We start from the raw sequence: 11,310 nt of genomic DNA on the forward strand, positions 1-11,310 counted from the left end.
GTCTCTACAATGCCCTGAAAGCAGATTGTAGCCAGGTGGGAGTCAGTCTTTCTTCCCAGGTAACAAGTGATAGGACACAGGGAAACAACCTCAAGTTGAGCCAGGAGAGATTTAGATTGGATATTAGGAAAAACTTACCTGAAAGGGTGGTCAGGTATTGGAAAAGGCTGCCCAGGGAAATGGTGGGTTCACCATCCCTGAAAGTGTTCAATAACCACACAGATGTGGCTTCTGGGGACATGGTTTAGTGAGGGGCTTGGCAGTGCTGGGAGAATGGTTGGACCCGATGATCTTGCTGGTATTTTCCAACCTGAATGATTCTGTGATTATATTATTTGAATCTACTGGAAATGAATGAATGAATGAATGAATGAATGAATGAATGAATGAATGAATGAATGCAGATATTTCCAGCTTCTATAATACCTACACAAGTTTCTTTTATTTGCAAGACCATAAAGATTTTTACGTGTCTCAGTATAGTCAGTTCCCCAAATCAGGACCCAGAAGAGCACACAAGCAGTGTAAAAATCATGCAATAACATAACTAGTAATGATACCTTTAATTTCCTTTTTCTTGCTTACTGTTTCTGCAAACTCCATCACATTTTAATTTCTCTGGACTTCTGAAGACCAGAAATTATTATAAAATGCAACACAAAATCATTAAATCACCTGACTCCTAAAGTGACTTGAAAGGACTTAGAATGCTCATATATGCTACTGCTGATCTAGTTTTTACAGCTATTTAAAACATGACTTACAATGATGATGATTTTTATAATTCTTTTTAGGTATGCCAGGCATACCTAAAAAGAAATTAAAATTAAACTGAGGTATTTTTACCTCTTTGCAATGATAAATTATAAAGATCCAGATATTGATACAAATTCAAACTTCAAGCATCCAAACTTTATGTGGTATTATTAATTGATGTCTGCAAAATATTGCTTGTAAATATTTAATTATAATTTTCCTCACATTACTAACTGGGAGTAAATATAAATTCCTGCTTTGAAAAGTGCCTGGAGACTGATGGATAAATGTTCTAAATGCTAGTTATTTGGAAATAGCCTTTTGGAGACCTTTTATAAAAGACTATGTCACTCCCAATCTGAAATGAAGACATATTTCCATATTGAGCACTCATTTTGGTTGGAATTCACATATTTTTGTGTCTTCCCTAAGATACCAGCTTTCCTATCAAATAGGTTTCCCATGTCTAGCAGACAGAAAGGTGACCCAAAGAAATATCTTGAAGCCTTTTCCATGTGTTTTTTTTTTACACTTACAACATCCTACCAATTGTCCATGTCCTCTAAAACCTCTTTCCCCTTAGTCCCTACATTTTCACATTTTTTCTGAAAAAGCCTGGAAAGACTAAGAAGTCAAAGTGCAGAGGAAACAGGTCACTGAAGTGAAATATTCATATTTCTAACCCTCACGTGGGTCTCTACATCAGATCAGGATTTACTGATGTGGTGCCCAAGACAGCCAAAGAGTGACTGTAGGGACAAAATCTTAACCAGCAGGGAATAGGAAACAATTATTTTTCCTTGGCGAAATCACTGTGATGTGGGTTTTCTTTTCCCTTCACTCAAACCAATATAAAGTATTTATTTCCCAAAAATGTCCACAAACTCAAAAATTAGCTTCTGTCCCTTTCATCTTTTTTCTTCTCTGAGTGGGATTAAAATAACTGAAATCACTTTTGAAAATTGCAATGGCATTACAATCTTTGAAATAATTTTTAATTTATGTTTCTGAATTAAAACTAAAAATCTGGATGATTAGGGCAGGGGTTTTTGTTTTCACATACCACTTATGAAAATGAATCACTATAACAAGGAGAACAACTTGGTTGCTCCATAATAACTTTGGGTTTTTTGGCCCTTTCATGATAATCTTATACTGCACACATAATATTTAGGCAAATGATGCCAAAGACAATTGCCTAAAAACCAATTTCTAGTGGCATGTCCCATATCCTATGGTAGCTGGGACATCCTGCATGTTTGCATGCAGCTCTGGGGTCCCCAGCATAGGAAAGACGTGGAGCTGTTGGAACAAGTCCAGAGGAGTTCATGAAGATGGTTAGAGGGCTGGAGCAGTTCTGCTACAATGAAAGGCTGATTGGGATTGTTCAGCCTGGAGAAAAAAAGGCTCTGGGGAGGCCTTAAAGCCCCTTCTTGTGTCCTAACAGGCTCCATGGTACCTGGAGAGGGACTTTGGATAAGGGCATAGAGTGATAGGAAAAGGAGGAATGGCTTCCCACTGACAGAGGGCAGAGTTTGATGGGATATTGGGAAGAAATTCCTCACTCTGAGGGTGGAGAGGCTCTGGCACCAGTTGCCCAGAGAAGCTGTGGCTGTCCCTGGATCTCTGGAAGTGTCCAAGGCCAGGTTGGATGGGGCTGGGAGCAACCTGGGGTAGTGGAAGCTGTCCCTGCCCATGCCAGGGGGATGGAATGAGATGTTCTTTAAGGTCCTTTCCAACTCAGAAAATTCTGGGATTCTATGGTCTTCACAGAGATGGTATCCAAGAGATAAGACATGTAGAAAACTTTCACACTTCTGGATCTACAGGCGGCAGCTAGGAACAATGACAATAAAAATTCAGTGTTTATAAAATCCCCTTATTTAGATGTTTAGGTGGCAGGTGCAACAGGACAAATCTATATCAGTAAATTCAACACTACCAGGGAAGCATCATTAGAATTGTGTTATTTTTGCCAATAATTGGTTATGATTATGCATTAATTCAGCCTAGCTAAACCAGCCCTATGTGAAACATTTTCTGTTCATTGCTTGAACACGGGTATTGGCCAAGGATATTGACCAGGGTCTATTCCCAGCAGGAACTTCAGATCTCACCCTGTTGGATGGTCCATGAGCGTAGCAGCAGGGATATGACCAAATCATGCCAATTGTGCTGAGGGTTGGAGATGGAATCCTTGGCTTTGCTGAATTTCCTAGTACAGATGCAGTCATATCTTCATTTAGAATAACCAGGTCATGTTTAAGAGCTATAAAATCATAGAATCATTAAGGGTGGAAAAGACCTCCAAGATCATCAAGTCAACTTAGTATGATCCAGAATTTTGAATAAACCACACAGAATTCTTTTTATTTACTCAAGAAGGGGGAGCCAGACTTTATGACACTGGAAAATTAGCAATGCTGAAGAGCCAAGGGCATGGATTCTGTCTTGGCTTCTCTGAAGTCAACAGTCCTGTGTCAGTCTGCACTTGCTGAGAGTCTGTCCTGTGGTGTTTCAGAACTGAGGCTCCACCAAAAACAACCTTTGAAGCTGCATGCAGTCTGCTCTTTGGCTCTATTCCTTTCTTTTCTGTTTCTCCCACAGGTAATAAATAGTTTAGGGAGCAAATCTTGAATTTCAGTATAGCAAAATGAGCGTACTGTAAACTCCTCGGTGTTTGTGGGCGCATTGATATTTATGTGTGTGTGTGTATTTCTTTCCCTTTCTTTTTTTCTTTTTTTTTCTTTTTTTTTTTTTCTTCTGTCTCTTTCCCATTTGTAGTTTGATCACTCACGGTTTTGGAACTCCTGCAATATGTGCTGCCCTAAGCACTTTCCAAACTGTTCTCAGTGAAATGCTGAACTACTTGGAAAAGCACACATCGCACAAAAACGGAGGAGCGGCGGAATCCGGCCAAGGACACGCCAACTCGGAGAAAGCCCCCCTGCGGAAAACTTCAGAGGCTGCTGTGAAAGAGGGCAAAACAGAAAAGACAGACTAGCTACATCAAACAGAATCTATTTCGAGAGAGTCTTGCTGCTGATATTTTTTTTAAATATATATATCATTGAGGGCAATTTATCTCCAGTGGACCAAATCCAGAGGAAAAAAAAAAAAAAGGGGGGGGAAAAAAGAAAAAAATAGTAAAAAAAAGAAAATAAAAAGAAAATAAAAAAGAAAGATTAAAACAGAGAGAAAGAGAGAGCGTGAGAGAGGAAAGTATTCAACCCTAAGAACAGCAGTGTACAGTAATTGTGTGATGAAATTGTCACTTTTTTAAAATTTATGTTGCTCTAAACTGCTTTTTTGTGCACGTAGTATTTGATTGTTCTGAATGATACACTAACACTGTTTTTTATAAGCACTTCTGGACTTGGCTGAGATGGCGCATGAAATTTGAAGCACTTTCTTCTCCAACAGCAGAGTTAGGGTCAGTGCATCAGTTGTGGGACACACAGTTCCAGCATCCTGGCTTTGCTCTCATGCTGGATGGATTGAAAGAAAGGCTTCCTCTGGTCCATGAGAAACACCTGATCTACTCACCATTGAAAAACCAACATGGAAATCTGGTAGAAAGGAATTCTTGGGTCATGGGACAAATGAACCATCCTGTACATGGGAATGCAAAATAAAGCTGCACTGGAATGAGGCCAGAACCTGTTGGGAATCTGTCCTGACCATTCAAGCAGCAGCCATGGTGTCTCTTGTGAAAAGAGCGTGGCAGACTAAAAGGAAAACAAACCTTGATAGTCTCAGTAAGAGCCTTGATCCCTCTGTGAACTTCAGTTTAAATGACACATGGGCTTCTGTTCTCTATTTTCTCAGCTCCTGGTACCACAGCACTCTGCCATACCTGAGTCTCTGTTCAACACAATCAGTGCAGGCAATTGGAGTCACCTTTTGTGTTGCCTTGATTTTATGATGCTTTCTTTTCTTCAACAGCTTGTTTCTGCGACTTTATTGTCTTTATAAATCCAGCTGAGGTGCGGAGGTCTAACAGAATCCACTCACTGGAAATAAAATAAAAACAAAACAACAAATAAGACAGATTGGCTTAGTCCACAGCAGCTGAGTGGTAATAACCTTGCTAATGTACTCTTGAAATATTACTTTACCATCTACCACACATCCTTGAGCAGAAAACACAGGAGGTATAGCTTGAGCTCAAGACTCTTTGAGTCTAGGGACTTTTTCCAGTCACATTCTAACTCCTTCAACGAGACTTCATTCCATTTTTTTTCTTGTTTCTCTAACATCACCTTATTGAGAATGTTAGGAAGGAATGGTATTGCTGGGAGGGCTTGGTGTTGTCCATCTAAACTCTACTTCAAATCAGCAGAACCAGACCTTTTCTTCCAAGGAACAATTCAGATATTTCTGTGTTAAGAAGAACTATAGTTGTCCATGTGTAAATGTTTAGAGCCATTTGAGATGTTTTAAGTATCTAAGACAGAGTTTTGACAGTTATGACATGAAACCTTTAGGAGAACTGGACTCACTTGGAGGAAGAGCTGGAGGATCCCAGAGACAGCAGTAGATAACTGTGGGTGACAAAAGCTCTCACACACATTTTCACTCTCTAGAAGTTGTTAGCATGGATTACACCTTGGATGATCAGTTTAGACTAAACCTGAGGACTGGGACAAACACCTGCAGTGTTTAGAGCCAGATGCAAGGAATTAAACTGAACAGTGTCACCCTCACCTTTCAAATTATGGAAGGCAATAGAGTGATGATGGCATGATGCTGTTCCTCTCAAAGTCAGTAAGGACATTGCCATCACCATGAGAAAACACTCTAGAAGGTAAGGAGTCCCTGATTGTTTATTTAAAGAAATCTGTGGAAAAAAAAATAAAATCTATGCTTTTGCCCAGAGTTGTCCTTGCTCAGGGTAGGTGTATAACTCAGATCCCTGCTTTAGTGCTATCCAGTCGCCCTCCTGCATTGAGGGAAACAGCTGTATCTCCATGGCACTCCACCTCCTTAACATACCAAGATCAGATAAGTGGCTCAAAAAATTTAATTTTATTAAATTAATTTAATGAATATGTACTGGTACTTCTGGAGAAATTCTAAAGTCAAATGAACTGTCCTCAGAGATGTCTTCAGCAGAAACATTGTGGAACTGTCCTAAAACATTAGATACTTGAGTGAAAGTAGGTAACCATGACTAAAAGTGAAATGGAAAATCATTCTGCTTTTTCTGTTGCCCAAACTGAGGGAGAGGAAAGGGAGAAATCAAAAGTTTAACTGTGTCAGATATGCAGATTTGCAACATCTTTAAAATATGTGCTGTAAAGCAATTTAATTTGAACATCTATTTCAAGATGTAGATAGATTTAAATTAGATTTTGTTTGGGCAAAAAATATAAGTAAAAGGTTTTTAAAATCCTTTTCAGTTTTTTCCACTAAAACATCAACTTTTTGGAGAAGGAGGAATAAATGGTTGGGCAAATAAATCTATGAAACTGTTGTTAAAGTAACATTTTATTACCATCAAATTAAAATGCTTAACATTGCAAATAATATGTATGCAGCCTTATATGAAATATTTGCCTAATCAGGATATGGTCCAAGGTCCCAACAATAATTTATTTCAAGACTTAAGTCTCTCACTGTTACATAATCACTATGAGTGTCTGCTCTGCAAGCAACAGATTATTTTTGGCCTGGATTACCCTTTAATCTATTACTATTAATAAATCTGAGCACACTTCAAGCCCCAGAACTTCCAGTTTTTGGCTTAATGACCCCTCTATATTTTTGTTAATGGTCCATATAAATCTAATTCTACCTGATTGAACTGCTATTTGTTCTTACCATTAAGACGTTGTTTCTATTTCCATATCAAACGTTCTGGTTTTTCCCTTAGTACTTTAGCGCATTTTAAAAGCAAAATTCTTTTTTGAATGTAGCTGCAAGTTTGCTGACCTTGGCAGGCTCTCTAATTTCTATTTTTAATCACACTTAATAATTTTATTGAGCGAACAATAATTATCACTGCCTTTTCTGCTGAACTAGCTGTCTGAAAAGTTTGGTGTCAAAATACCTTTAGTTTTTAACACTGGAACTTTCAGTGAGGTTTTAAGCAATGAATTCACTGATGCTCCTGTTAAAATCTCAGCCTAGGTTCCCACTTACATTCCTGTGCTGTCCATGTTCCCATGTTGTAGGTCTGGGGGTTTTATTATTTTCTTAGTCTTTATCTCTGTGAAAACATTGTCATCTCAAAACACATTCATGACCCAGATAAACCTGAAGGAAGTTTATGATTTAAAGGTAGTGGGTGCTCTCTGGTGTCAGATTGAAGTATACTTGTACCTCTTTGACTTGGAAATTTATCTGATCAGAAAAAGGAAAAAAATATCTTCCTTTAAGAGATTATGGAAGTGTTTATCCGATGTCAAAACTATCAAAGGAGTAGAGAAAAGTCTCCCAAGTTTCATGGCCAGGAAAATGAGTCATTATGATTGTTGGACCCCAAAATTTGATTCATAACCCAAGTGCTGTTTTAGTAGTTGGATCCTTCTGTGCTTCAGCCCATTGCTCAGCTCTGTATGAGTTACACCTTTCCCACCATGAATCTCAAAATATTTTATGTAGGCCCCTGAACTTACTCCTTATCCTAAGTCCTGGCACATTTGACTCACAAAGAGCAGCTTCTGACTCTTGGATTTATTAGCAAATTGCTCATGGAGCAAACACACTGACTGACTACAAACTTATTTTTCTAGAGCAAGGTGTTACTCACTGTGAGTGCAAACAGCTCTTGTGATGACTAAGCTTAGCAGGTGAGTCTGGCAGAGTAGGAGCAAAGTTCTCACCTCTGCCCTGAGATTTGGTTCTCTGTTCACACAGCCCTCATTCAGCACCATTACATGACAGACAGGTAATGTAGTAGAGTTTTGTCAGATTATGAGAAGTGGAACAGAGCCCATGTGGCCTGTTAAGGAGAGGGAATCACAGACGAGCAGATGACTCTGCCACCTTCAACTGAAGACTGTCAAGAACTTTGTCCTTTGTGCTGCCATCTTTAACCCTAACTCCTCCTAAGTGTCATTCTGTTGCCTTGGAGAACTGGAAGAAGGGGTGAATTTAGGCCTTTCAATTGCTTCCTTTTTTAAGATAAACACCAACATTTGTTGGGAAAAGACTTCAGCTCTCCAAATCAACACGGAATCTGCTCTTTGAAGTTTCTCTTTGACTTTTCCTAAAACCAGAAAAATCTGCTAAAAAGCAGGCACAATGTATAGTCCTTGGGAATCCTGGACCTCTGTGTAAATATTTCCCCAGTTCATCTCCTCCTTTGGACGTGACTCAGTGGCACAGGCGCAGCTCACAGTTTTGCAGCCAGGCTCAAGAAGGGCTGTTTATTGTCCTAAGAGCCAGTTTTAACTTTACAATCTCTAACTGCTATTTTTTGTTTGTTTGTTTGTTTGTTTCCTAATACCAACAAGAAATTTTGGTCTTAGATGTCTTAGGGATCCAAAAGGGCTGCTGGTGAATTCCAAGGTCATTTGACTTTCATTTATCCTTTGGAGAAATAGTTCTGCTGCTCTGATTCTTTATTTCTAAGGTCAAGAAGAAACAGCGTTTGTAGAAGACACAAGCCTACAACACAAGGAAGAATCAATAAATTATATAGGAACTGTATTTATAAAAGTATCCTTTGCCTCTGCCCTCATTACAGGTTTAATAAGAATTCACATACAGCTGTGTGGGGAATGAGGGAGGAAGATAAAGTCATTTTCCTTTGCCAGGTGAAGGTCATTTGGAAATATCTGATCTTTTTATTGCTATTCTTTTCTTTATTTTGTACAATTAATTCTGTTCTGTACAGCAGCTGTTGTGATTGTATTTAAATGTGAGTGCGCACTTGGTCACCAACAAACAATGTCCTCTTTATTGCTTTGGAGTTTTGGTTTGGTTTTTTTTCCTTCCATTTAATTTAATTTATAATTCAGTGGTGAAAAACATAATCTTTTATATTTCTATTTCCTATACAAGCTACCTGTTTTACATGAGTCTATGAAGATAATGACCACATTTGATCAAACATTTCACGGCAATAAAATCTATGTTGATTTAACCCTGATCTGTCTGGTGCTTCAAAATAATTTCCATCTCTGAAAAAAGATTGTCAAACTTGACCAGGAACCAGATCTATGACATTACAAGACCTAGAATTTTCATCTGACGGGTAAGACATACAAAGCAGAGAAACAATAAAAATATTATTCTGAAATTACAGCAAGGAAATCAGTTTATACAGAGATTAAAATTTGGATTTATTGCACCTAAATGTGACTATGTTGAATAGTTTTCTGGTCTAGAATCTGCTACCCAGATTTAATGTTTTTATGAAAAGAGGAAGATCTAATGCAAGGCAATTCATATTATCCTAAAGCAGTAGTCCAAACTGGTTAGGATGATTTATATTAGATAAGTGGCAGGCTAGATTAGGAAAAGTAGCAGGAGTCCTCATGTCTTTACTCATAATGGATGCACCCTGGAAAACTTGCTAGCCCTTGATATTTAATATTTAGAGGCTTTCACATGTGCTTTTCCCATAACTGTGGGAAAGGTAGTAACAATGCTGGCAATCAAATCCTTGTCCCTACAGCCTCAAACTAATTATTTAAACTTCTCCCTGAAAATTTACAGCAGTTCATTTCCAAGTGCTACTTCAGCCAAGGGTCTGGGCTAACTGCCACTGCTCCCACTCGAGATTTTCATTCCAATATTGTGGCACAAGGTTTGACTCTTTCCAGGCAGAAACAACAGTCATTAAAAAGTCTTTAGATGCAAACCATATCCTCTTTCAGGTATGACTTAAAGCAACTCTAGCTCAGAGGTTTAGCCAAGATTTCCAAGAAAAAATGGATCTAAAAGTTTTCACTAATTTTTTTTAAAAAAAGCAAAATGATGTGGCTTTAACAGCAACTTTATAAACATACATATTCAAAACTGTTTGGGAACCTGATGACAATCTTTCATTTTGTGTTGTTCCAGAATTGAGCAATCCTAGACAACTCACCAAGGGCAAAGCTGTAGTGAGAAAAAACTTCAAAAGAATTTCAGGTAGAAAAGGAAATGCATTGGGAGGAAGTTCCCACATATTTAAACTTATTTTTATCCAACTATCACCTCTGTTCCCTAACAAATGAACTCTCAATAATTAATATTACCCCTGTAATCTTCTAGGAAATATAATTCCCCAGGTGTTTCAGTGAATACTTCTAACCAATTCTGTATGTGCTCTTCTCCAAAATCAGAGGAAATGCAACTGTGACAAATTCACCAGTACTTTAAACACAGTCACATGAGAGGCTGCCTTTCCTATCTCTCTTCACTTTGGTGTGTTAATTTTTCCACTCAATCCATTAAAACAAAAAGAAAACAATTCCACTGAGATTTGCGGGGGTGCAGTGCCAAAGCACAAGTCAATGTGCAAAAGTAGCCTCTAAGTTGTAGATAGTGCACCATGCAAGAAGATGAAAAGGGAAAAAAGTTATATTAAAAAAAATTAATCTCTGTCAGATTTTATATGCAAACTGCATACAGAGAGCTTGGGCAAATTTGCATTCAGAGTAAGTGACCAGGCAAAAAATTGATCAAATCTGTAAAATACTGAGTGTCCTGAACTCCAGGACTTAGCAGAGTTGTTCAAGTATGTATGGTAATATTATCCTTTATTTCAACAGCAGAGCTCTCACTTGTTATAAAGGCTGGGTATTTATATTTTGCTGGAAAGTACAATTTAGTTTCTAGGGAGGGACCAAAAGCCTAATCTAACAAAATCTAACCTCTTAACTCCTGTTCAGGTTCACCTTCCCATAAAAGAACATGAATAAGAAATTAATGGGAAATTCAAGCCTTAATGGAAAGGGCATTTTGCTCTGGGCAGAGTTTATGTTGTGGAGTTTTTTAATGGAAAGATATTTGAATTAGTGATATATAAATGCATCTCCTGGAGCAACTCAAAATATCAAGATTTGGAGGCCAGCCCTGTCTACCCTGTCTGATTCCCACTGCTCCTTTAGAAGGATCAGGGTCTTATCCGACCTTATCTGTCAATCCCTTGTGTATACTTTGGATTCTCAGGGAAACCTTGGTGAAGGTTTTGCTTTCCTCAAGGAAATGCTGCTGAGCATCGTCTCCCAGCAAGAAAAAACATACATTGCATTTATCTGTCTACATGCACAGTAGTAATATTTTAGTTCAGAGGCACCCACCTTAATATCCCTCTTAACTGGAGAAAAGGAAGCTGAGGGAAGACCTTACTGGTCTCTGCAACTACCTGAAATAAGGCAGTAGTCAGGGGGCTGTCAGTCTCTTCTCCCAGGTAACAAGTGACAGGAAGAGAGGAAATGGCTTCCAGTTGCACTAGGGGAGATTTAGATTAGATATGTAGAGAACTTTCATCATGGAAAGTGTTGTAAAGCATTGGAACAGGCTGCCCAGGGACATGGGGAAAATAACATGTGGAAGTGTCACTTGAGGACATGGTTTAGAGGTGAACATGGTTGGATGATGATCGTAAATATTTTT

At 38.4% G+C, this 11,310-nt stretch overlaps 1 protein-coding gene across 1 annotated transcript in view; it reads left to right on the forward strand.

Moving 5' to 3' along the window:
- The window catches only part of TFAP2D (transcription factor AP-2 delta), a 48,654-nt gene extending 44,894 nt beyond the window's left edge, over positions 1-3,760 (forward strand). The window contains exon 8 of the mRNA XM_066545939.1: positions 3,541-3,760. Coding sequence (XP_066402036.1) covers positions 3,541-3,760 — 220 coding nt within the window. The remainder of the gene's footprint in view (positions 1-3,540) is intronic.
- Positions 3,761-11,310: the final 7,550 nt, after the last annotated feature.

Source organism: Molothrus aeneus, chromosome 3 (genome assembly GCF_037042795.1).
Source record: "Molothrus aeneus isolate 106 chromosome 3, BPBGC_Maene_1.0, whole genome shotgun sequence".
In the NCBI taxonomy this organism is placed as follows: domain Eukaryota; kingdom Metazoa; phylum Chordata; class Aves; order Passeriformes; family Icteridae; genus Molothrus; species Molothrus aeneus.